A 27,864-nucleotide genomic window follows, 5' to 3' on the forward strand; every position below is an offset into this window, starting at 1 on the left:
AGTCTTATTGAACCATTAAATCTGGCATGGATGCTTTTTGGCCAAATAACCTGTTCCTGTGATGCTAATGCTATGTACTGTATCATCAGTTTAATGTTGTGTTACATCATTTAACAAGGCAAGCAATGAATTACAATACTTGTAATGAGCAAGAGTTCATTTCTTCTTAACCTGTGTCCTATTTTGTTTAGAAAGTCCTTTTGTGGTATTTTATTATGCTAAAAGTGCAATATAGTTTCTGCATTCATCAATTTAATAGTGTTCATGGTGTATTTTCTTCATGTCCCATCTCGACTGATAACATCAAAATCCTGCAGAATTCACTATAGAACAATTCCAACCCCAAATCCTCATGAAATGGGCATTTTTGTTTTAGATTGAGCTGAGAGTTCAAGTGCAGGTGTTTGATTATTTAGTCACGTAACAATAAAGAAAGTGTTTAGTGTGAGGTTCTGAATAAAGAGTGATGGTAATACCTAATATTATTGTTGAAAAAAGAATAAGTACAGCTAAAACATATTAGATTTACAGATCTTCGGTCCAACCTGTCCATGCCAACCAGATATCCCATCTTCCAGCACCTGGCCCATATCCCTCCAAACCCTTCCTATTCACCTACCCATTGAGATGCCTTTTAAATGTTGCAATTGAACCAGCCTTCAACACTTCCTCTGGCAGCTCATTCCATACATGTACTACCCTCTGCGTGAAAAAGTTGCCCATAGGTTTTTTTTTATATATATCTTACTCCTCTCACCTTAAACCTATGCCCTCTAGTTCTGGACTCCCTGACCCCAGAGAAAAGACTATGCCTATTTACCTTATCCATGCCCCTCATAATTTTGTAACCGCTATAAGGTCACCCCTCCTTCTCCGACGCTCCAGGGAAAACAGCCCCAGCCTGCTCAGCCTCTCCCTATAGCTCAAAACCTCCAACCCTGGCAACATCGTTGTAAATGTTTTCTGAACGACCAGAATTACACACAATATTCCAACAGTGGCCTAACCAATGTCCTGTACAGCCGCAACATGACCTCCCAACTCCTGTACTCAATACTCTGACTAATAAAAGAAAGCCTACCAAAATTCTTCTAATCCACAATCTTTTTCTGTATAAAACTTGAATCATAGAATCCCTAAAGTGTGGAAACAGGCCCTTTGACCCAACAGTCAATACCGACTCTCCGAAGAGTAACCCAGCTAGACCCATTCCCTAACCCTCCTATCCTATCTTTACTCCTGAATAATGCATCTGACCTCCACATCCCTGAACACTATGGGAAATTTAGCATGGCCAATCCACCTAACCTGCACATCATTGGATTGTGGGAAGGAAGCAGAGCACCCAGAGGAAACTCAGGCAGACATGGGTAGCATGTGCAAAATCCACAAGACAGTCGCCCAAGGCTGGACTTGAACTTGGATCCCTGGGGCTGTGAGGCAGCAGTGCTAACATTGAGCCACTGTGCTGCACATCATTGCTTATGATGGCCAATTGTCATTGTTTTCCTCTCTTTCTAAGTCCCATTTAATAAAAATAACTAAATTATTGTAACTTTGGCAGAGTTTGATTTAAGTCACTTTTGACGTATGTTGACGCCTTGTAAAATTCACCAGTTCGATTTAATGCATGCAAAAATAGTATCTTGCTTTGGTGTGCAGCTGTCCACCTTTAGATATCCTGCATTACTGAAAAGACCAATGCTGTGAAAATCATTCGTTATCTGAAGGGGACTGAGAGATGGGAGAGGCTGGGGGAAGGTAGCTTGCACGGTGATAGTTAGGTACAGATAAATAGAGACTACAATGGGATGAGAAAGGAGTTGGCTAGATTAAATTGGGAACACAAGTTATGTGGTAGAACAGTTAAGAAACAGTGGAGGACTTTCAAAGAGATTTTTCACAGTGCTCAAGGAAAACGGAGGGTAGCAAGGGTGGGAAGAGCCAGGCCTGGATAGCCAAGGAAGCAATGGAAGGCATCCAGTTAAAAGCTCAGGCTTGTAAAATAGCCAAGAGTAGTGGGAAACAGGAAGATTGGGAAAGCTTTAAAAAGCAACAAAGAACCACAAAGTAAACAAAAAAGAAAAGAAAGGTAGATTATGAATACAAACTAGTGCAGAACATAAAAATGGGTAGGAAAAGTCATTATAAATATATAAAACAGAAATGGGTGGCTACTGTGAACGGAAGTACCTTGCAGGATGAGAAAAGGGAATTAATATTGGATAATGCTGAAACAGCTGAGGCCATGAATAACTTTTGTCAGTCTTCAGTGGAAGATGTCTAAATGCTGAAGAATGATATTACTGATCCAATGGGAGGCGAGGACCTCAAGTCAATTGTTATCACTTAAGTGGCAGTGTTGAACAAACGAGGGTCTAAAGGTAGATAAGGCCACTGGACCTGATGGAATGCATCCCAGGGTGTAAAAAGGATGGCGTATATTGGATGCATCAGTGGTAATTCACCAAAATTCGCTGGACTCTGGGCAGGTCCCAGCAGACTGTAGGCAGCGCATGTCATGCCGCTGTTTAAAAAGGATATAGGCAAAAGGTAGGTAATTGTAGCCCAGTTAGCTTAATATCTGTTGCCAGGAAAATGCTGGAGGCAATCATTGAAGAAGAAATAGTGAGACATCTGAATGAAAAAGGTTCCATCAGGCAGATGCAGCATGGATTCAGGAAGGGAAGGTAGTGTTTGACAAACTTACTGGAGTTCTTTGATAATCTAACGAGTGCGGTGGATGAAGGGGAACTGGTGGATGTTGTAGTCTTGAATTTCCAGAAGGCGTTCGATAAGGTGCTGCATGAAAGACTCATCCATAAGACAAGAATGCAAGGAGTTGCTGGGAATGTACTAGCATGAATAAAGCACTGGTTAACCAATAGAAAGCAGAGATTTGGGATAAATGGGTGTTTCTCCGGCTGGAGATCAATTGTGAGCAGGGTACCGCAGGGGTTGGTATTGGGCTCACAGTGATTTGGAAGAGGAGACAGAGTATCCAAGTTGGCTGATAACACTAAATTAAATGTAAAGGCAAACTGTGGAGAGGATGTAGAGGGTCTGCAGAGAGATTTAGATAGGTTAAATGCATGGGCAAGGGTGATGAAGTACGATGGTGATAACTGTGAGGTTATCCACTTTGGAAATAAAAATAGAAGGTCAGAGTATAAAAGTGGTGAAAAATTGCAGCATGCTGTTTTGCAGAGTGACTTGAGAGTGCTCATACATGAATCACTAAAAGTTGATTTGCACATGCAACAGGTAATCATGAAGGCAAACTGAGTATAGACTTCGATTGCAAGCGGGATTGAATTTAAGCAGGGAAGTTCTGCTTCAATTGTACAAAGTGTTGGTGAGTTTGCACCTGGAGGATTGTGCACAGTTCTGGTCTCCTTGTTTAAGGGATATACTGGCTGTGGAGGCGGTGCAGAGAAGGTTCACCAGGTTAATTCTGGAGATGAGGGGTTACCCAGTAAGGAGAGGTGAAACCACCTCGTTAGAATTTAGAAGAATGAGGGGGATCTTGTAGAAACAAAAAATTATGAAAGGGACCAATAAGATAGAGGCAGGCAAATTGTTTCTGCTGGTGGGTGAGACTGGGACTAGGGGACATGGCATCAAGATTGGGGGAGTAGATTCGGGTCAGAGATGAGGAAGAACTGCTTTTCTCAGAGTGGTGAAGCTATGGAATTCTCTGCCCAAAGAAGCAGCAGAAGCAGCTTCATAAACATTACAGCGCAGTACAGGCCCTTCGGCCCTCGATGTTGAACTGACTTGTTTTCTCCAATTCTCCAATAAAGTCCAGGCTTATCTTGACTATCATAGAATCCCTACAGTGTGGAAACAGGCCCAGGTTGTCTTTACTTCCCTTCTTGAACAAGAAGACAACATTTGCTGTCCTCCAATCTTCTGGCACTATTCCTGTAGACAATGACAACAAAGATCAGAGCCAAAGGCTCTGCAATCTCCTCCATGACTTGGGATTTATCTGTTTTCACACTTTTCCAACTTGTTAAACCTCAATCCCATCTATCCTCGTAGCTTGTATCTCAGTATTTTCCTCGACAGCATTGTCTTTTTCCAGTGTGAATAGTGATGAAAAATATTCATTTAGTTCTTCCCCAATCTCCTCAAACTCCAAGCACAACTTTCTATTACTATCCTTAATTGGCCCTAATCTTTCTCTAGTCTTTTTTTAAATTCCTGATATACCTATGGAAAGCTTTAGGGTTTTCCTTGATCCTATATGCAAATGACATCTCTCATTGCCCTCCTGGCTCCTCTTAGCTTTCTCTTTGGTCTTTCCTGGCTAACTTGTAACTCCCAAGCACACAAACTGAGCCTTGATGTTTCATTCTAACGTAAGCTTTCTTCTTCCTCTTGACAAGAGATTAAACTACTTCAGTAAACTACGGCTCCCTCGTTCGACAACTTCCTCCCAGCCTGACAGGTGTATACTTGTCAAAGACCAGCAGTAGCTGTTCCTTGAATAATCTCCACATTTCAATTGTGTCCATCCCCTGCAGTTTCCTTTCCCATCCTATGCATCGTAAATCTTGCCTAATTGCATCATAATTGCCTTTCCCCAGCAATAACTCTTGCTCTGCGTTATATATCTATCCCTTTCCATCGCTAAAGTAAACGTAACCGAATTGTGGTCACTATCACCAAAGTGCTCACCTACCTCCAAATTTAACACCTGGCCAGCTTCACTACCCAGTACCAAAGCTGAAAAATGTGTTGCTGGAAAAGTGCAGCAGGTCAGGCAGCATCAAATTTAGCACCTGGCCAGCTTCACTACCCAGTACCAAATCAAATGTGACCTCGCCCCTTGTTGGCTTGTCAACATGTTGTCAGGAAAGCATCCTGCACACAATGGACAAAAGCTGAACCTTCTAAAGTCCTCGAACTATAGTATTTCTAGTCAGTGTTTGGAAAGTTCAAGTTCCCCAAAACAACTACCCTGTTACACTCCCTCCTAAAGAATTATCTTTGCTATCCTTTCCTCTACATCTCTGGAATTATTTGGAGGCCTACAGAAAACTCCCAACAGGATGACCTGTCCTTTCCTTTTTCTAACCTCAGCCCATACTGTCTCATGTAGGCGGCACGGTGGCACAGTGGTTAGCACTGCTGCCTCACAGTGCCTGGAGACCCGTGTTCAATTCCCGACTCAGGCGACTGACTGTGTGGAGTTTGCACGTTCTCCCCGTGTCTGCGTGGGTTTCCTCCGGGTGCTCCGGTTTCCTCCCACAGTCCAAAGATGTGCGGGTCAGGTGAATTGGCCATTCTAAATTGCCCATAGTGGTAAGGGGTATGGGTGGGTTGCGCTTCGGCGGGTCGGTATGGACTTGTTGGGCCGAAGGGCCTGTTTCCACACTAAGTAATCTAATCTAATGATTCCTCAAATATCCTTTCTGCTACCGTACTACTGTTCTTGACTAACAATGCCACACCACCACCTTTTTTTTTAACCATCTTCTCTGCTTGTACCGAAATATCTGAATCCTGGAACTGCCAACAGGTGTTCCTGACCATACCTTCATTAAATATACTCAAGACACAGTTGGATGGGTTTTTATATGGTAAGGGAATTAAGGATTGTGGGGATAATGCAGGTAAGAGGAGCTGAGATGATGGATAGATCAGCCACAATCTGAATGAATGGTGGAGCAGGCCCGACTGACCAAATAGCCACCTCCTGCTTCTATAACTATGAAACTATAGTTGAGTGCATAACGTTTTAACTGACTCTGCTTCTGTCTGTGTGACAAGGGAGTCCTTTTCAAAATATCCAAAAAGATATCCGACCTTCTGAGTTTCCCCAGCATTCTGTTTTTATATTCGTGACCGTGTTTTGTAAAGCTTTGTGATTTCTACTGGGACTTTGGTATCCACTGTTGATAGTAAATAGATATTACCACAATGTGCAGTTAAAACACTTCAGTGTCCTCCACTCAGGCAAGTATGTGTATGTGCTCAGGAATGAATATGTTCATATCTAATTATTTGATTCTTCCATAAGCCATGCTGCATATTTTTAAACGTTCCATATTTCACTGTAGAAAATCTGAATTGAAGAACCTTAGTGGCTTCTGAATTTCAATTTCTGTGCACACTGACAGAACCTATGTTCTGCTCAATAGTTTTCTGGAATCTGTAGGCTCGGTACTCATTGTGCAATGTAGATTTTTGCATTTCCTTATCGTGGACACAGTTTCATCTTTTAATTTTGTGTAAAATTAGCTTTGAAAAGAAAATGAATTACTGACGTGAGTTTTTAAAAAGTAGAGAAGAAATTTATTATGAGTACTTTTACATGAAAAATACAGCCAAAAGTTTTATATGTTACCTACATCAATGGCAGAATTCATAAACAATAATACATAAAGTAAAATTAATATAAAGTTCATCGCAGTTCAGTTAATGGCTGCTGGGCTCATGGAAAGCCAATTTGAAGAATGATAGAATACTTTGAAGAGGCAGCTGGGACGAGTATCCTGATATTGTAAATGTAACTTTTTCTGCAGAGCAGACAAGTGAGATTCAAAACTTTTAGCACAGAAGCATTTCACAAAACTGTTCTGTAGTAGACTTAAAACTAGGAATGTGTGGACCTGTGTGTTGGTAAAAGTCAGAGATTTACTGTGCTCAGTGTAGTTGTAGAGTGAATAGTGTCATAGACATGTACAGCACAGAAACAGACGCTTTGGTCCAGCTTGTCCATGCTGACCAGACATCCTAAATTAATCTAGTTCCATTTGCCAGCACTTGATCCATGACCCTGTAAACCCTTCCTACTCATGTACGCCTCCAGATGTCTTTTAAATGTTGTCATTGTACCAGCCTCCACCGCTTCCTCTGGCAGCTCATTCCAGACACGCACCACCCTTTGCGTGGAAAAGTTGTCCTTTCAATCCCTTTCAAATCTTTCCCATCTCACCCTAACCGTATGCTGTCTTGTTCTGGACTGTCTCAACCCTGGGAGAAGAACTTATCTGTTTATCCAATCCGTGTTCCTCAAGTTTACGCATATACAATTAAATGCAAAAATCTGGATGTTGTGGTCCAAGTTTACTGTACTTCACAAGCTACAGTGTAACACTATCATGTCAATAAATTCAGGACTGAAATCGATGAAAGGGTATGAGATTATGTCCACTAAACACAGAAAAACAAAAGTGCTAGGCGGTGGTGCATACAGATGTATGTAAGTAAATTCATAAAAAGGCAAGTCATTTTTTATTTGTTTGTGGAATGTGTGAGTCACTAAACAATGATGGCAAGTGGCTAGTTGAGCTCAATTTTAGTTTACACTGAGGATAGTGATGCTGCTCAGTCAAGCTCTTTGTACTAGTCTCGGTGGCCAGTGAGGTTTCCTTTCAAATGTCCTGCTGAATATCAGGGACTCCACTATTTTAGTGAAATCCAGTCTGTGCCTCAGTGAGGTCTCTTCAAGCCAATTGTTTGGCTGAAGAGCCACAATGTCGTTTGCCTCAAAAAAAAGACCGTTTTTTCTGTAGAGGACGTTGAGCTGGATTGCACCCCTCTGACAGAGGATCTCTGGTGGTTGTAGAGCCATCAGGCTTTTGTGCATACTGAGAACCAGGTACTGTTCTTGACGGCTGCCATTAAAACTTCATCTAGCCAATGTATTTTTGCAAAGAATTACCTAATTAAAATGTATCTGAGGAATTGTTCATAACGTACATCGGGATCAACATTTTTTTGGTTATGTTGTGCAAGCATTTTCAAATATTATCTCTACAACCCGCTTTTTTGAAATTCAAACTTGAAATATTTTCTATGTTTCGTGAGATTTCATAAAAATCTCACCTTAATGCTCCTATTTATTTTCAATAAAAGCTGTGCATATTTGATGTACTGTTCAAATGATCCAAGTATAATTCTATAATTATTCAGAATTTAAATTTGTTGATTTTGGAATGTGTGATATGTTTCGCTTTCTGCATTCAATACTTGTTCTATGTGTATCTGTATATGTACATATTGGTAGACAAAGATATTTAAACAATTGAAGAATGTGCGCATTATCTTAGTCTTTTGAATTATTACCTATTCAGCCACTATATCAGATAATTTTCTAGTCTGAATCATCGTTTCTAAAAAAAATCCAAAATGCTCATTGTTGCAGTGATTTGAATAAAGCCCTGCAGATAACATTTTGAAAGACTAATGCATGAGTTTTCTTTCTGTGGTTTGGTTTTCATATGCCATTTCATTGTTAACAAAATTCCAGCAACAAGTTTATTATGCTTAGTATAATTTAAAATGGCCTCTCTTTTGACTTTCATAGTTCTGGAAAGATAATGTTGACGATAATGAAATACGGGAGCTTATTATTTTTAGGAACAATGGACCACAAGGTGAGTGAAGTAATTAATTTTTCAAAGTACAAGAGACAAAGTAAAAATTTAACTGTCAAGTTGATATTTATTTCAAGACTGCCGTAGCATCTACAGCTTATAATTGTTCAATATATTGTAGGGTAGAATGGTTTAAAAATAAATTGTTTTTCTCTAATTTTCATGTAAGTTCCCAATTTCTGTTGTGGTGTTGAAGATGTTTGGTGTGAGGATTACTGATTTACTCTCAAAGTGCAGAGAAGAAGCATTGGTACTTTTGCTGTGTTTTGCCACTTTGTTTTTCTGTACAGATCTGTAGTTTTGTTTATACTTTTGGTTGTTTTGTTCCTGTAATTGAAATTGATCTTTTTATTTAGGTACGAGTATAGAAATTGATATGGAATCATCTTTATTCCATCCCCCTCATAAAGTGGGCATCAATGATGTTGAGGGGCAACGTGTACTTCAGATAGCAGTAATCCTTCGCAATTTGTCATTTGAGGAAGGAAATGTGAAGCTATTGGCAGCTCACCGTACGTGTGTGCGTTTCCTGTTGTTATGTTCCCATTGTCAGTATGCTTCTCTCAAGCAACTGGGGCTGGACACATTGGGTAACGTAGCAGCTGAGGTATGAAATTATTCTGACAAGTAGGACATTTCAGTTTATACTCTGTCCTGTTATAAACATGAAATTAAATTGGATGAAACCATGGTACTTTTAATCAATCTAAAATATATTTATGCATCTTGTTTTGAGAGAAAAGATTATCTCATAATTATATGCACGTATTAATCTTCATATAATTTTGGTATTAACAGATGAGTTTTTGAGTTTGAGGAATGATCACTTTGCTTATGGAGCTAGTGAACTTTGCTAACTTTTAGTAATTGTTTTGTTGTAGTTCATTATGCATAGCATGACTTAAAATCTTTTAAAGCTATTTTAATGATGTGTTGCATAGCAAGGGCATACTGTAGATTAGCTTTGTTTTTTGTCCAACCAATATTTCCATAAGCTGTGACCAACTTTGTCGACTGAAGAGCCAAACAAAAATGGCATTTAGCAAAACAGACTTTTTCATTTCCCCTTAGTTTAAATTAGGTCATATGCTCAACTGAGGAAAATGTTCATATCATCTTCAGTAATTAAATACTTGTGTACAATGTTGTAAAGACTGGGGTATTTTTATTTTTCTGGATTTTTTGATTGTGGACTGAAATGGGAAGCAAATTGTTCTTTAAAAACAAACCAGCATTGTCGAAGCTAGCTGCATTCAAATCAAGTAATCTGACATGCATTCTAAGTATCATTTAAGCAGCTGCTTGTTCAAGCAGTAATGGAAATTATGTTAGCAGACAAGCTGGAGTCAAGGAATGGAACTTTGGCTGACAACAAGTAGCTGATTAGTCACCTTGACCACTGAACAGTTATTGATGACAAAGGTCTTCTGCCCACCAACAACTATGACATTGGCTGCCGGTGTAGTTCAATAGCTTGGGATGTGAATGTTTTCTGTGAAAACATTCAAATCTTTAGAGGAAAAGAAGCTGTTTTTGCAGTTTAAAAAAAAGCTCAAACCTGAAGATAACCATTTGATTTCCTATTTCTAGTTGTGTTCAGTTGTGATACTAATTGTTAAGTCAAATACCGTTTCAACCCTGTGTCTCCTGAAAACTCCAGAAAAAGTCTGGAAAAGGATAATCGAGGAACAGCACATCCTGACAAGCCAAAAGGACCATCTCAGCAGATGTTGTGAACAGGGGCCATTGAACTCTGTTTCCAGTTTTTAAACCTCCGATCATAAAACCCTTTAGTTTTCTTTCTATGTTTCCTTTGTGTGTGCAGGTGGGGTAGTTTATAAGGGAGTTAAAGCTTTAAATATGTCGGCTGTTTTCATAGTTTTATTTATATGTAGTTAGAATGTATTTATCTGTAATAAATCTTTTTTAAGTACAGAAACCTGGTCTGTGCTTTGTTAACCTGGGTATAAAAGACAGGTAAATTGGGGAAACTTTTCTGTACTTTTCAAAATCTTCAACTTCTGTGACAATTGAAAGAATAGCATGGTTTGATTTCCAGTGGACTACCATTGTGAAGTACAACAATGAACCTAGCACTTAGCATGTTATGCAAAGAATAATTGTTATCATTCCATCCTCTTTAGTCAGCCTCTCTGATTTCTCTTTTCGTGCGATATTCACAGTTTTTTTTTCTTTCGTGCAAGATTTGCCACAGGATTTGTTTCGCAGTTATCACATGTTCGAGAAAGGACAAACCAAGAAACTCACCTCTGCTTTGACTATGCTTCCTCCTCTTCCATTTGCAGCTGTGCAGGACATTGATTAGAACACTTTGGGAATACTGTATGGAGTTCTGTTCTCCCTGTTATAGAAAGGGCGTTGTTAAACTTGAAGGGTTCAGAAAAAATTTGCAAGGATATTGCCAGGGTTGGAGGGCTTGAGCTATAGGGAGAGGCAGAATAGGCTAGGGCTGTTTACCCAGGATGTTGGAGGCTGAGGGATGATGATTTTGAGGTTTATAAAATCATGAGGGGCATGGATAGAATAGATAGACAAGGTCTTTAGTTATGGACTCTCTCTATTTTCTCTCGCTCTCTCTATTCTCTCTCTCTCGCTCGCTCTCTTTCCCCCCCCCCCCCCCCCCCCCCCCCCAAGAGAAAGAGGTCATTGGTTTAAGGTAAGAGGGGAAAGATTTAAAAGGGACCCAAGGAGCAACAACTTTTTCATGTAGAGTGTGGTGCGTGTATGGAATGAGTTGTCAGAGGAGGTAGTGGAGGCTGGCAAAATTATACCGTTTAAAAGCTATCTGGGTGGGTATATGATTAGGAAGTGTTTAGAGGAATGTGGTCCAGTGCTGGCAAATGAGAGAAGATTAATTTCGAATATCTGGTGGCGTGGATAAGTTGGACCAAAAGTCTGTCTCTGTGCTGCACGTCTCAATGACTCCAATTCCAATCAATCATTTTCATCAGCATTGTCAGGCAACGACTGTCTCCAACCAAAGAAAATCTACTCATAAAACAAACAACTGTATATGCTGAAGATATAAAACAATCACATTGCGAGAGAAACTCAGCAGATCTGACAGCACCTGGGGTGAGAAAGCAAGGTCAACATTTTGAGGCCAGGATCCTCCTTCGGAACTTCTGATCTCCTCCTCCATGTTTAGTTGCATGACCAGCGCGAAATTCTACATTGTCAACATCCCAGAGTTACTGTTGACCAGAAAATGAACTATAATGGCTTCAAGAGCAAGTTGGAGATTTCAAATTCTGAGGCAAGTAACTTGGCTCCTGACTGCCCAAAACCTGCCTTGCACCTACATGGCACAAATCATGAAGATGTTATGAGATTCTTCGCTTGCCTGGTTGAGTACAGCTTCAACAGCAGTCAAGGAACTTTTTACCATCCAGAATAAAGCAGTCAACTTGATCAGTATCCTGTCCACCACTTTCTGTATTCACTCCTTCCACTGCAGATGCAACGTGCACCATTTATAAAATGCAGTGTAGTGCCTCACCCTGGTCCTGCCAAACCTGTTTACCACCTAAAAGGATAAGGACAGTGGATGCGTGAGAAGACCACTACCTGCAAGTTTCCCTCTAAGCAACACATCATTTTTATTTAGATCTATATTGTTGCTCTTTCACTGTTGCTGGGTCAAAGTCCTAGTACTCCTAAACACAGCGTTGGTGTACTTGCGCCACATGGATTGCTGCAGTCTTAAGAAGGTAGCGCGTGACTAAGGAGCAGCATCAAATGCTGATTTGTCATATCAGATGAAAGAAAACAAAAAGTTGCAATCTTGGTAAGGGTTTCTTTGGTCACCTTGAGTGTTGGAAACCTAATTGGTAAAACTTTAAACATTGAATTGCAAGAAAAATGCATAAATTTGGGATATGGCGAAATGCTGAAGGCTTTGTCACAAAAATGGAGGTTAGGGATATGACACTATTAAGGACTGATTGCTGGGAATGTTGGCATTTTGAGGAAGAGATCATAATCGACAACCATGAGGGCAGGAAGGAAAGTTGGGGAGTTTGGGAAGGGCAATTTTAGCTTGAAGAAAAAGAATGGGGCAAGTAGCTGAGGCATAAAAAGTCTCTGGATTAGTGATATATTAGTCAATGATTATGCTGCGAGTGAGTTACATTTTAAATGTTGGTGGGTTAGGGAAGTCTGAGGACTCATTGGGAAATGTTAAGTTGTTTTTAAACGACCGTTGTTCCTAGTGCTAAATTGGCAATAACTTACATCAAAGGAGAAGGGGACCTCTGTCATTGATCCTGACAGAAAAGAAAATTTTTGCAGGATTCTAACATGCTATCATTCCAAAACACAAGCTGGAATGTCTACTTCTAGTATGACCCAATTTAATTTCCTTGCAGAAAAGTTTCGCATCAGTTTCATTATAAATTAACATATTGTGAATGCTGAAACTATATTCAAATGGTTCAAATTTGTTGTATAAAGCATCCAATGCCAAGCTCACTTGCTTAGAAAGACATTTATTGAAACCATTTAACTGGAAAGAGATTGCAGAACTTGGTACAGAAAAACCTGGATGTTCTAGTATATCAATGTACAATAGTTAATTTGCCTGGGAGGAAAATGGATATTCGTCATTTACTCCAGGGAGAATGGAACATAAAAGTAGTTAAGATTTATTGCAACTGTGCAGGAGCTTTGAGAGGCTGCATCTGAACTATTGCATACAGTTTAGTTTTCCTTTTGAAAAGAAAGTATAATTGGGTTGGTTAATGTCACTGGACTAATAATCCAGTACCCAGAATGTGTTTTGGGGGTATGGGCTCAAGTCCCACCCTGAAAGATGTTAAATAAAAAACAAACTAGCCTAATGGTGACCATGTAATTTTTGTCTATTCTTGTGGGATGTGGGTGTTGCTGGCTGGCTAAAATGTTTGTCTGTACCTGGTTGCCTGTGAGAAGGTGGTTTTGCACTGCATTCTTGAACTGCTGCAGTTCTACATGCTGTTGATGGACCCACAATGCCCTTAGGGAGGGAACTGCATTATTTTGACCCTGCGATTCATAAGGAATGACAATATATTTCCAAGTCAGGATGGTGAATGGCTTGGAGGGAAACTTGCATTAGGTGCTGTTCCATGTGTCTGATGCCCTTGTGCTTCTCGATCAAAATGCTCATGGCTTTGGAAGGTGCTGTCTAAGGATCTTTGGTGAATTTTTGTGATGCATCCTATAGATAGTATACACTGCCGCTACAGAGTATTGGTGATGGAGGGAATGGATGTTTGTGGTTGTGATGCCAATCAAGCAGACTGTTTTGTCCTGGACGGCGTCAAACTTCTTAACTGTTGTTGGAACTGCACTCGTTGGCAAGTGGGGAGTATTCCATCATATTCCAGGCTTGTGCCTTGTAGATGATGGACAGGCTTTGGAGAGTCTGAGGGCAAGTTACTTCCTGCAGTATTCCTAGTCTCTGAGCTGCTGTTGTAACCACTGTAGCTATATATATGTGAGTCCAGTTGAGTTTCTGGTCAATGGTAACCTCGATGATATTGATGGAGGGGGATTCAGAATCGAAAAGTGTGGTGCTGGAAAAGTGCAGCAGGAGGGGGATTCAGTGATGGCAATACCACTGAATGCGCAAGAGGTAATGGTTAGACTTTTTTTTATTGGAGATGGCCATGAAATCTCAGCCAAGTCAGCCATTATCATCATGAATGGTAGAGCAAGCTTGGAAGACAAAGTAACCTACTTTTGCTTCTAAGTTTTGTGTTCCATAGTTAAATCTGGTACAGCTAGGGAAATATGACTGAATTTAGAGAGAGAGAGTAGAGAAGCAAATGGAAAGTAAAAGCTAAATTTATTTTTATAATCTTCCAAAACAATTAACCTAAAGGAATGAGACTGCCCAATTAAAGTTAATTTATGATCCCAGAGTCATGCGTAATTACACACAGCACTAACCAAATTGTTAAACAGGGTACTTAACCTTTTAAATGGCAGACTTGAATTTGCTGTGAAAATGGTCATGTAATATAATGGTTTTCCCATTCTTTTAGTACATAGCAAAAGGAATAACTTCACACCAGCACAGGTCACCTAACAGAAAGCGACTAAATTGAGACAGCAACTTTTAAATGACAATATCTAAATCTGCATCTGCTCCTTGCCTGAAGATGCCAGACCATTCCACACAATTTTTGACAAATATTGTTAAGTCATACTGGCTGCTGACAAATTTTCCCTTACTTTTTGCGCTTTGCTTAATTTATAATGGTCAGACTTCTAGTAATGATTTGGAATGCTTCACATTCTCCGGAAATTTGCTTTGTTTCCTGATATCTTTCCCAATGTAGTGTCAATGAATATCCTGCAAAATTTGTTTTTTGTTCTGTTATGTTTTTTTTCTCCAAAATAAGATCTGATGATTTCTGGGTTGAGTCCTTATGAGTTTATGACAATTGCATTCTGTTTTTTTTGTTTGGGTATCTGTTGCCAGCAAGCAATGCTGACTTTACACTTTGCATACAAATTCAGTATTTAGATATTACATACTCTAAAATACATTACCTGTCTTGGTCCCATAACTTTAGCCTTTTAAATTTGAATCCAACTATACTTTTTTAAAATGTATTCTTCGTGTGAATCTTAACCAACAATATACACAAGTGTCAGTTATTTAGTGATAATATGACTACAAATCATATAGTATTGTAACTTGCCTTTTTTAATTTTACAGCTTCAATTGGATCCTCTTGATTTTAAAAGTACTCACCTAATTTTTCATACTGTAACTAAATGTCTACTTTCCTGTGACAAGTGTTTGAAAATAAGAGGTGAGTAACTACTGTAACAATGTCTTGGATTCTATTTAGTTTTACACATTGTTTTGATACATTATTTTATATGTCTTTTTGTAGGAATGGAAATACTAGGAAACCTATGTAGAGCTGAAGATAACGCAGACTTGATATGTGAATATGTAGATCAGGACTCTTACAAGGAGATTATATGTCATCTAACTTTGCCTGATATGCTGCTGGTAATCTCCTCATTAGAGGTGCTATACATGCTGACCGAACTAGGAGAAGTACCCTGCACAAAGATAGTTAGTGTGGAAAAAAGTGTGGGTAAGTTTAAATATTGTTGCAAGTAAAAAGAACAACTCGTTTCATTATTGTTTTTAGTATAGCAAAGTCTTTTGGGATGTGTTTATCTAAAATCAATTGATGAATTGGTGATTAAGTTGCATCTTCTCTCAAAGACAACTGTAATGATTTCTACACTATGGAAAGTTCACAATAATTTAGAAATTGAGATTTTGTAGAAACTTAATCTGGACTATTTAAATGCTGTTAATGTTTAGTTAGGAAATTTTCTTTGTGTCCTTCCCACCTTCCATTTTTCTGAAATTTCTCCAGTCATTGCTAAACAAGATTTGTATTTTTGCATTAAAGGGGCAGAGAGAACATGGTGAGCATTCTCATGTGTACTTTTAAAAGGGTAAAGGAAAAATGCACTTTACTGTGAAATATGGTTTGCTACCCTTGGGCTTGGGAAACAAAGAATATTAGAGAAAATACCACAATACACACAACACTGGAGAGACAGATAGCATAAAAATAGAGAACAGTATGATAGAGTATGGGACAAAGTGTATTTCTGAGTTCCACTGCATTTCTATATGCACAGAGTATCGTTAATGAGATTGGGGCATGACCAGCAGAGGTTGCCATGTTGGATTATGCTTCTTTTTAATTTATTAATTTTGTGGGATGTGTGCATCACTAACTGACCAGCATTTATTGCCCATCCCTAGTTGCGCTTGAGAAGGTGGTAGTGACTGCCGCCTTGAACTGCTGCAGTCTACCTACCATGGGTTGACCAATGCCATGGGGGGGGGGGAAATTCCAGGATGTTGAACCAGCGACAGTGAAAGTCAGGATAGAGGGGAATTTGAAGGGGGTGGTATTCCCATTTATCTGCTGCCCTTATCCTTCTAAATGGAAGTGGTCGTGAGTTTAGAAGGTGCAATTTGAGGATATTTAGTGAATTTCTGCAGTGCACCTTGTAGATAGTACACACTGTTGCTACTGAGCATTGGTGATGGAGGGAATGGATGCTTGTGAATGCAGTATTAATCAAGCAGGCTGTTTGTTTTGGATGGTGTCAAGCTGCTTGTGTTGTTGGGGCTGCACCCATCCAGGCAACTGGGGAATATTCCATTACAGGAGAAAGTGAGGACTGCAGATGCTGGAGATCAGAGCTGAAAATGTGTTTCTGGAAAAACGCAGCAGGTCAGGCAGCATCCAATGAGCAGGAGAGTCGACGTTTCGGGCATGAGCCCTTCTTCAGGAATGAGGAAGGGCTCATGCCCGAAACATTGACTCTCCTGCTCCTTGGATGCTGCCTGACCTGCTGCGCTTTTCCAGCAACACATTTTCAGCAATATTCCATTACACTCCTGACTTATGCCTTGTAGATGATGGACAGACTTTGAGGAGTTTTTTGAAGAAGTACAAAAAGGATTGATGAGGGCAGAGCGGTAGATGTGATCTATATGGACTTCAGTAAGGCGTTCGGCATGGAAGACTGATTAGCAAGGTTAGATCTCATGGAATACAGGGAGAACTAGCCATTTGGATTCAGAACTGGCTCAAAGGTAGAAGACAGAGGGTGGTGGTGGTGGAGGGTTGTTTTTCAGACTGGAGGCCTGTGACCGGTGGAGTGCCACAAGGATTGGTGCTGGGTTCTCTACTTTTTATCATTTGCATAAATGATTTGGATGGGAGCATAAAGGGTACAGTTAGTAAGCTTACAGATGACACCAAGTTTGGAGGTGTAGTGGACAGCGAAAAGGGCTACCACAAATTACAACAGGATCTTGACCAGATGGGCCATTGGGCTGAAAAGTGGCAGATGGAGTTTAATTCAGATAAATGCGAGGTGCTGCATTTTGGGAAAGCATTTCTTAGCAAGACTTAAACACTTAATGGTAAGGTCCGAGTGAGTGTTGCTGAACAAAGAGACCTTGGAGTGCAGGTTCATAGCTCCTTGAAAGTGGAGTCACAGGTAGATAGGATAGTGAAGAAGGCGTTTGGTATGTTTTCCTTTATTGCTCAGAATATTGAGTACAGGAGTTGGGCGGTCAAGTTGTGGCTGTATAGGTTAGGCCACTGTCGGAATATTGCGTGCAATTCTGGTCCCCTTCCTATCAGAAAGACATTGTGAAACTTGAAAAGGTTCAGAAAAGATGTACAAGGATGTTGCCAGGGTTGGAGGATTTGAGCTATAAGGAGATGCTGAACATGCTGGGGCTGTTTTCCCTGGACCATCAGAGGCTGCGGGGTGACCTGAGAGGTTTACAAAATTGAGGGGCATGGATAGGATAAATAGACAAAGTCTTTTCCCTGGGTTCGGGGAGTCCAGAACTAGAGGGCATAGGTTTAGGGTGAGAGAGGAAAGATATAAAAGAGACCTCAAGGGCAACTTTTTCACACAGGGTGGTGCATGTATGGAATGAGCTGGCAGAGGAAGTGGTGGAGACTGGTACAATTGCAACATTTAAGAGGCATTTGGATGGGTATATGAATAGGAAGGGTTTGGAGGGATATGGGCCGAGTGCTGGCAGGTGGGACTAGATTGGGTTGGGAGATCAGGTCGGCATGGACGGGTTGGACAGAAGGGTCTGTTTCCATGCTGTACATCTATATGCCTCTGAGTCAGGAGATAAGTTACTCACTGCAGCACTCCTAGCATCTGGCCTGCTCTTGTAGCCACTATGTTTATGTGGTGAGTCCAGTTGAGTTTCTGTTCAATGATAACCCCCAGGATGTTGACAGTGGGGGATTCAGTGGTGGTAGCACCGTTGAATGCTAAGGGGTGGTGATTAGATTGTCTTTGTCTTTGTCTTTTTCTTGTGATGGGCATAGCCTGGCATTTGTGTGGTGCAAGTGTTACTTGCCACTTGTCAGCCCAAGCCTGGACATTGTCCCAATTTTGTTACATATGAGCATGGACTACTTCAGGGTCTGAGGAATCGAGAATGGTGCTTATCAGCTAACGTCCCTACTTCTGACTTTATGGTGGAGGGGTGGTCATTGGTGAAGCTGCTGAAGATGGTTAGGCCTAGGACACTAGCCTGAAGAATTCCTACAGCGATGACTGATCTCCAGCAACCAGAATCATCTTCCTATGTGTCAGGTTTGACTCCAACCACTGGAAAGTTTGTCCTGATACCCATCGACTCCAGTTTTGCTAGGGCTCGTTGATGCCACACTCGGTTGAATGCAACCTTGATGTCAAGGGCTGTCATTCTCGCCTTGCTTCTGAAATTCAGCTCTTTTGTCCATGTTTGGACCAAGGTTGTAATGAGGTCCGGAACTGAGTGACCGTACTGGAACCCAAACCAGGTGACGCTCAGCAGGTGCTGCTTGATAGCATTGTTCAGGACATCTTACATCATTTTACTGATGATTGAGAGTAGAGTTATGGGGCGCTAATTGGCCAGTTGGATTTGTCCTCCTTTTTATGTACAGATCATAGGCAATTGTCAGGTAGATACTCAGTGTTGTAACTGTACTGGAACAGCTTGGCTTGGGAAGTGGCAAGTTCTGGAGCGCAAATCTCCAGGACTATTGCTGGAATCTTGTCAGGGCCTGTAGCCTTTGCAGTATCCAGAGTCTCCGATTGTTTCTTAATATCATGTAGAGTGAATTAAATTGGATGAAGACTGATATCTAATGTTGGGGACTACTGGAGGAGGCCAAGATGGCAATAATAGTGATTTAGCTCGAGGAAGGACTGGTTGGAGTGTAGATAACTGAGCCAGTGTGCCTCCAATTCTGGAAAGTCCACTTCCACTCCCCTGGGGCTTGTAGTAAAATTGAAAGATCTATTCACAGCCTGGTGAAGAAAATCAATTTGATATAGTCATTCTCACAGAAACATGCTATTTATCTAAATTCCCAGTAGTCTTCACCATTCCTAGATTTGAACTGCCCGTTGATAGTTGAGGGAATAGCCCTGTTGTTTTCAAATTCGATTCTTTACCCAAAACTTTTCATGGTATCAAGTCAAACTTAGGCAAGGAAATCTCCTGATTATTGACCTCAGTTGATAAGCCTATATCCCTCCATGTTCAAAACTACTCGGAAACCGCATTCAGAATATCAAGGACATCCCATGTATTCTGTATTGTGGACTTTGTATCAATCCCTGAGTAGATTGGTAACATCGTTATTGACCAAGCTGGTCAAGTCTTCATTGAAGAGGCTGCTGGTGAGTGGTGAGAGATTATACTGGCTTGACAAAATTTCTGGCTGTAACAGGCTGCTCTTTTTTGAGGTATTTTAGGTTGAGTATAAATAACTGAGCCAGTGTGCCTTTTTCAATTCTGGAAAGTCCACTTCCACTTATCTGGGTCTTGTCCTAAATTTAAGAGATCTATCCACAGCCTAGTGAAGAAAATCAATTTGATATAGACATTCTCACAGAAATATGCTCTGTGTGAGGTGTTGGAGGTGATTTCCTCCAATTCCAGGAGCAGTAATGACTGTTTTATTTGCTGTTACATTGTTTTGGAACTTTGGAGAAAAAGAGGCAAAACAACAGCACTTTTTTAAAATGGAGAGGCACAGACCGAGGTAGCACATGGAACAGGTCAGAACAGGAGAGGGGGAGAAAAAAAATCCACACTGCTCCCTGACACAGCAGTGAACCTGCGTAGTTACTGCCTTTGCTGTTTGAATTTGTGTATCGCTGAATATTGGAGTGCGTCTGGGAAAATTCACAATTAATCTTGGAGGAACCTGTTTGGGAGAGGTCACAGCACAGAAACAGATAAGTGAATAATTTTAAGTGTGACCTTACAGTACGTCTGTATTTGTGAGAAGAGTTTTGTGAGAAGTGGTTTCTTTCTTGATTGTATGTTTATTGAGATATATCTCTTGATTAAATTTAAATATAAGCCCTAAGTATTAAGTTAGCCTGGAGCAGGGTTTTGTAGAGGAAGATAGCAGTGCTATTTTCTAGGTCAGTAGATTGAAAGAAGCAAAAATGACCTTTAGTAGCGTGATATCAGATGTGGGAGGATTATATCTGCAATTAATGCCATTGATTGCGAATCCTATCAGATCGAATAGATCGTTTGCCTCTAACCCTCCCTCCAATGAGGAATGTGCAAGAGCAAGAGTATGATGGTTGGCAGTTATAAAAAGGGAGAAAAGTTGCAGATTCAGTCAAGTAATAAAGTGAACTCCAGGAAAGGTAGGCAGGTAATGCACAAGTCTTCTGTGGCTATCCCGAATTTTCATCAAGTATGTTGTTTTGGGAAATGTAGGGGGTGATGGATTCTCGAGGGAATGTAACGTGAACAGCCAAGTTTCTGGTATCAAGACTGATTCTAATACAATGAGTACGCCAGGTTCCAAGGCATCAACTGTGTTAGGGGGCTCTCGAGTCCAAGACACAGACAGACATTTCTGTGGCCAGCAGTGAAAAATTAGAATTTGTCCATGTTTGGACCAATATTGTAATGAGGTCTGGAGCTGAGTGGCCCTGCTGGAACCCAAACTGGGCATCACAGAGCAGTTTGTTAACTCCTCGGGGGGGGGAGGTGTTAACTCCTTGGTGCCAGGATCAAAGATGTCTTAGAGAGCGTGCAGAATGTTCTCAAGGGGGAAGAGGGCCCAACAAGAGGTCACTGTACACATTGGAACCAATGACCTAGGAAGGGAAAAGGATGAGATTCTGAAGGGAGATTCGTGTGTTAGGCAGGAATTTAAAAAGGAGGTCCTTGTGAGTAGCAATATCTGGATTACTCCAGGTGCTGCAAGTTAGTGAGCGTAGGAATAGGAGGATAAGAGCAGAGGAATGCATGGCTGAGGAGCTAGTATATGGGAGAAGGATTCACACATTTTTGGATCATTGGGTTCTCTTCTGGGGTAGAAGTGACCTGTAAAAGAAGGATGGATTGCACCTGAATTGGAAGGGGATTAATGTAGTGGTAGGATTTAAACTGGTAAGGTGGAGTGATGGAGGGTGGGCCTGAGTGAGAAAGTGATCAATCTGAGACTGGTACAGTTGAGAACTGAAATAAGTCAAACAGTCAGGGCAGGGAGGGACAAGGCAGAGAAAAGGTAGAACTGATAAATTAAACTGCATTTATTTCAATGCAAGAGGCCTAACAGGAAAGGCAGATTAACTCAGAGCATGGTTAGGAACATGGGACTGGGATATCATAGCAATTACAGAAACGTGACTCAGGAGTGGGTAGGACTAGCAGCTTAATGTTCCAGGATACAAATCCTACAGGAAGAATAGAAAGAGAGGCAAAAGAGGAGGGGGAGTGGCATTTTTGATAAGGGCTAACATTACAGCTGTACTCAGGGAGGAACTTCCCTGAATGTATTTCTGGGAATATATTTGGGCTGAACTGAGAAATAAGAAAGAGATGATCACCTTATTGGGATTGCATTATACAACCCCTCATAGTCAGAGGGAAATTGAGAAACAAATTTGAGGAGATTTCACTTATCTGTAAGAATAATAGGGTGATAGTCCAACAGGTTTAATTGGAAGCACACTAGCTTTCGGAGCGACGCTCCTTCATCATGTGATTCATCAAGTCCACCAACCACCAGATGAAGGAGCAGCACTCCAAAAGCTAGTGCTTCTAATTAAACCTTTTGGACTATAACCTGGTGTTGTGATTTTTAACTTTGTACACCCCAGTCCAACACCGGCATCTCAAAATAACAGGGTGGTTATGGTCGCGGATTTTAACTTTCCAAACATAGACTGGGTCTGCCATAGTGTTAAGGGTTTAAATGGAGGGGAATTTAAGTCTGTACAAGAAAATTTTCTGATTCAGTGTATGGATGTACCTACTAGAGAAAGAACAAAACTTACCTACTCTTGGGAAAGAAGGCAGGGCAGGTGACTGAGGTGCCAGTGAGGGAGCATTTTGGGTCCAGCGACCGCAAGTCTATTTATTTTAAAACAGTGATGGGAAAGGATAGACCAGATGTAAAAGTTAAAGTTCCAAATTGGAGGCCAATTTTGATAGTACTAGGCAAGAACTTTCGAAAACTGATTGGGGGCAGATGTTCACAGGTAAAGGGACAGCTGCAAAATGGGAAGCCTTTAAAAATGAGATAACAAGAATCCAGCGAAAATATATTCATTTTAGGGTGAAAGGAAAGACTGGTAGGTGTAGGGAATGCTGGGTGACAAAAGACATTGAAGGTTTGGTTAAGAAAAAGAAGGAAGCATATGTCACGTATAGACAGAGTAGATTGAGTGAATCCTTCAGGTATGAAGAGAGTAGGAGTATACTTAAGAGGAGTATACTAATCAGAAGAGCAAAAAGAGCACATGAGATAGCTTTGGCAAATAGAAGGAGAATCCAAAGGGTTTTTACAAATACATTAAGGGTAGCTAGGGGGAGAATAGGGCCCCTCAAAGATGAGCAAGGCAGCCTTTGTGTGGAGCCGCACAAGATGGGGGAGATACTAAACTTTTGCATTAGTGTTTACTGTTGAGAAGGACATTGAGGATATAGAATGTGGGGAAATAGATGGTGATATCTTGAAAAATGTCCATATTATGGAAGAGGAAGTGTTGGATGTCTTGAAATGGGTAAAGGTGGATACATCCCCAGGACCTGATCAGATGTACCCTAAACTCTGTGGGAAGCTAGGGAAGTGATTGCTGGACCCTTTGCTGAGATATTTGTATCATCGATAGTCACAGGTGAGGTGCCGGAAGACTTAGAGGTTGACCAACGTGGTACCACTATTTAAGAAAAGTGGTAAGGCCATGCCAGGGAACTATAGATCAGTGAGCCTGACGGTGGTGGATAAGTTGTTGGAGGGAATCCTGAGGGACAGATATCCATTTATTTGGAACGACAAGGACAGATTAGGGATAATTAACATGGCTTTGAACCTGGGAAATCCTATCTAACAAGCTTGAGTGAGATTTTGAAGAAGTAGCAAACAGGATTGATGAGGGCAGAGCTAGGTGGACTTCAGTGAGGCATTCGACAAGGTTCCCCATGGGAGACTAGTTAGCAAGGTTAGATCTCATGGAATACAGGGAGAGCTAACCATCTGGATACAGAACTGGCTGAAAGGTAGAAAGATAGAGGGTGGTAACGGAGGATTGTTTTTCAGACTGGAGGGTTGTGGCCAGTGGAGTGACTCTAGGATCGGTGCTGGATCCATTACTTTTCGTCTTGTATATAAATGATTTGGAGGTGAGCATAAGAGGTATAGTTAGTAAGTTTGCAGATGACACCAAAATTGTAGGTGTAGTGGACAGAGAAGAAGGTTACCTCCCATTACAATGGGATCTAGACCAGATGGGCCAGTGGGCTGAGAAGTGGCAGATGGAGTTTAATTCAGATAAATGCAAGGTGCTGCATTTTCGGAAAGCATTTCTTAGCAGGACTTAAACACTTAATGGTAAGGTCCTAGGGAGTGTTGCTGAACAAAGAGACCTTGGAGTGCAAGTTCATAGCTTCTTGAAAGTGGAGTCACAGGTAGTTAGGGTAGTGGAGAAAGTGTTTGGTATGCTTTCCTTTATTCGTCAGAATATTGAGTACAGCAGTTGGGAGGTCATGTTGCAGCTGTACAGGACATTGGTTAGGCCACTTTTGGAATATTGCATGCAGTTCTGGTCTCTTTCCTATCAGAAGGATGATGTGAAACTTGAAAGTGTTCAGAAAAGATTTACAAGGATGTTTGCAGGGTTGGAGGATTTGAGCTATAAGGGGAGGCTGAACAGACTGGGACTGTTTTCTCTGGAACGTTGGAGGATGAGGGGTGACCCTATAGAGGTGAATAAAATCATGAGGGACATGGATAGGATAAATAGACAAGGACTTTTCCCTGGCGTGGGGGAATCCAGTACTAGAGGGCATAGGTTTAGGGTGAGAGGGGAAAGATATAAAAGAGACCTAAGGAGCAACTTTTTCTCAGAGGATGGTGCATGTATGGAATGAGCTGGCAGAGGAAGTGGTGGAGGTTGGTACAATTGCAACATTTTAAGAGGCATTTGGATGGGTATATGAATAGGAAGGGTTTAGAGGGATATGGGCCAGGTGTTGGGAGGTGGGACTAGATTTGGGTTGGATATCTGGTCGGCATGGACGATTTGGATGGAAGGGTCTGTTTCTGTGCTGGACATCACTTTGACTCTATGACCTTCTCCTTACCAATTGACCATCTGCAGTTGCGCCTATCTGCAATACTCCATTATGGCTATGAAGTCCTACCCTCATATTTTATGTCGTCTTCCCACAAACAACACTCATCACCATCCAGGGCAAAGCATGATTGCCACCCCATTATCACAAGAGCACCACATCTACAAAATTCAGTGCAGCAACGCAGAAGCTCCTTTTGCTGGGGTTTTTAAATCTGACCTTGACTATCTAGTAACACAAGGGACCATTGCAGAGTTCTTCCTCGAAAGTCACAGCAGACTTTTAATAGTTTTTATTTCATGGTGCTCTGTCACAAATGTCCTACCTGAACAGCATTGAAGAAGTACTTAGACCCCACTGACTCCAATGATTCCAGAAGTATTTCTTAATTCTGTAACCAAGGTGATTTCATTTAAAACAGTATTTGAAGCCAGGCTGTAAAATGAATGGGTCTTTATGCAATATTGACATTTATTTGCAACCTAACAGTTTTTTTTCAAAGGAAAGGGTAGTTTTTTGGGGGGATTTATTTTAATTTAAACTTGGGCAGAGGTACTCTTGACTGAGTAAGAGAGGCTTGTAGTTTCACTTTTAAATTTAGGTCATGTTTTAGTACTGTGATGACTCTGGAACAGGATGGCTGTATAATAGTAGTGCTCCTGAGAAGAGAAGAGCATAGTCAGTTAGGTTCTTTGAGGGATGAGTTATTATTGGGAGGGAATTCCAGAGCTTTGGATCGAGGCAACTAAAGACTTTGCCACCAATGATGGAATGTCTAAAATTGGGAATACGCAAGAAAGCAGAATTATTTACAGCATAGAACATTACAGTGCAGTACAGGCCCTTCAGCCCTTGATGTTGCACCGACCTGTGAAACCAATCTAAAGCCAATCAAACCAACACTGTTCCATGATCATCCATATATTTATCCAATGACCAATTAAATGCCCTTAAAGTTGGCTGGTCTACCAATGTTGAAAGCAGGGCATTTCAAGCTCTTAGTACTCTCTAAGTTAAAAAACCTACCTCTGACATCTGTCTTGTATCTATCACCCCTCAATTTAAAGCTTTGTCCCCTCGTGCTAGCCGTCAGCATCTGAGGAAATGGGCTCTCCCTGTCCACCATATCTAATCCTCTGATCATCTTGTATGCCTTTATTAAGTCACTTCTCAACCACCTCCTCTCTAATGAAAACAACATCAAGTCCATCAGCCTTTCTTCATAAGACCTTCCCACCATGCCAGGCAACGTCCTGGTAAATCTCCTCTGCATCCTGTCCAAAGCTTCCACATTCTTATAATGCGGCGATCAGAACTGTATGGAATACTCAGTGTGGCCGCACCAACATTTTGTACAGCTGCAATATGACCTCATGAATCTGAAACTCTATTCCTCTACCAATAAAAGCTAACACAGCATATGCCTTCCTCACAACCCTATCAGGGTGGCAACTTTCGGGGATCTATGCACATGGACACCGAGACCTCTCTGCTCATCCACACTACCAGGAATCTTCGTATTAGCCCAATACTCTGTATTCCTGTTACTCCTTCCAAAATGAATCACCTCTCTTTTCTGCATTAAACTCCCATTTGCCATCTCTTGCCCCAGCTCTGCAGCATATCTATATCCCTCTATAACCTGCAACATCCTTCTGTACTCTACAATCCTACTGACTTTAGTATCATCCACAAATTAGAGGAACGACATTGTCACAAAGGGTTTGAATGCAAGGTTGAGAATTATTATGTCAAGATGTCGCTTGACAGGTTGCCAAAGTAAACCATCTGACACAGAGGTGATGGGGGAATGGAACATGGTGCAAGTTAAGACATCTGCAACAGTGTTTTTAATAATCTTGTGTTTACAGACTGTAGAGAGTTGGAGACCATCTAGAAATACATTGGAACACCTTTAATTCTAGAGATAACAAAGAAATAAATTAAAAGTTTCCATAACAGAGGAGATAAGGCAGGAGCAAAGTCAGGCAATGTTTTTATGAATGTGAGGTTAGAGGGTCATCTCTGGATTTAATGTTATGCCAAAGTTGTAAGTAGACTGGTTTAACTTTAAGACTGTTCACAGGGAGAGGGGTGGAATCATTTCACGTTGGAGTGGTGACTGAAAGCATTGGCTTCTGTCTTCCCAATATTTAATTGTAGTACGTCTTTTCTCTCCCAGTACTGGATGTCAGGAAAACAGTGATAATGGAACAAAATGGAGGAGTCTGGGGAGTTATTGATGAAGTCGTGCTAGATATTCTCAAAGTGCATGTGAAAACTAACTGTGCCTTTGGATGATATAGTCAAGAGGCAACCTGGAAGTTAGAAGTAAGGGGAGACCAAGGATAGATCCTTGAGAAACAGAAATAACAATGCTGGATTGGGAAGAGAAACCATTGCGAGTGATTCTCTGGATACAAGTAGAAAAGGATGACAGAGTGAAACTGGGATGAACGTGGACAGGCTTCTGAGGAAACTGTTAAAGGCTGCACACAGCTGGAGAAGGAGGAAGAAAAGCTTACCTTTTTTGTCATTGGTGTGTGGCATGACATTTGTGACTTTAAGAACTATCTTGGTGCTGTTGCAAGGCAGAGACCTCAACAAGGAGCTTTGGGGTATTAAGCACAGATTTAGGAAAGAGACCTACCTGACAATTTCTTGCGAAGAGAGGCGAGACTGGGGGTGGATGAGTAGTTTGCAAGATTGATGGGGTCAAGTAGTGGCTTTCTGAGGAGTGGACTGACAGCAGCAGACATCCAAAGTTCTCAACAAGTTCTCATTGTGAACTGACTTAATATCCAATTAAAATGAGAAAACATTAATGAAAGCCATATTCCACATTAGTTTTGATTTGTTTAGTAAGCAATTACTTTTTCTTATCAGATATGTTAGTGTGTCTTGTGTCGGTGGATATCCAGTCATTTGAGTCTGATGCAGTGAAATTAATTGAATATCAAAGTTCTAACCATCAAGTGATCTCCGAAATCAGACCACAAGCTATGGAGCATTTGCAACATGGACCAGCTCATGGCGTGACAGCTTCAGGTATGTCCCTAGCGGTGATAAAATTTAAAATGCAAGAAAATGAAATTCTTTTTATTTTTAAAGAAAAAATTAGCAAGGTAATATGGATGAATATTCTAATGTTTCATAGGTAATTTTGATTTTGGTTTCCATGTTGGAAAGTGTTCAGGCAGAGGCAGATATCAGTTGAGTACCATATCAGATTTTTGATAATGCGTCCGCATAGCCTAATAATCAGTTTCTTGGAAC

The 27,864-nt window shown here is 40.9% G+C and overlaps 1 protein-coding gene across 1 annotated transcript in view; it reads left to right on the plus strand.

The window, feature by feature from the left end:
• arid2 (AT-rich interactive domain 2) overlaps positions 1-27,864 on the plus strand; it is a 142,837-nt gene that overhangs the window by 72,549 nt on the left and 42,424 nt on the right. The window contains exons 7-11 of the mRNA XM_060839629.1: positions 8,321-8,390; positions 8,747-8,997; positions 15,118-15,214; positions 15,299-15,508; positions 27,475-27,636. Coding sequence (XP_060695612.1) covers positions 8,321-8,390; positions 8,747-8,997; positions 15,118-15,214; positions 15,299-15,508; positions 27,475-27,636 — 790 coding nt within the window. The remainder of the gene's footprint in view (positions 1-8,320; positions 8,391-8,746; positions 8,998-15,117; positions 15,215-15,298; positions 15,509-27,474; positions 27,637-27,864) is intronic.

The sequence above is a fragment of the Hemiscyllium ocellatum genome, chromosome 19 (assembly GCF_020745735.1).
Source record: "Hemiscyllium ocellatum isolate sHemOce1 chromosome 19, sHemOce1.pat.X.cur, whole genome shotgun sequence".
NCBI classification, from domain to species: Eukaryota; Metazoa; Chordata; class Chondrichthyes; order Orectolobiformes; family Hemiscylliidae; genus Hemiscyllium; species Hemiscyllium ocellatum.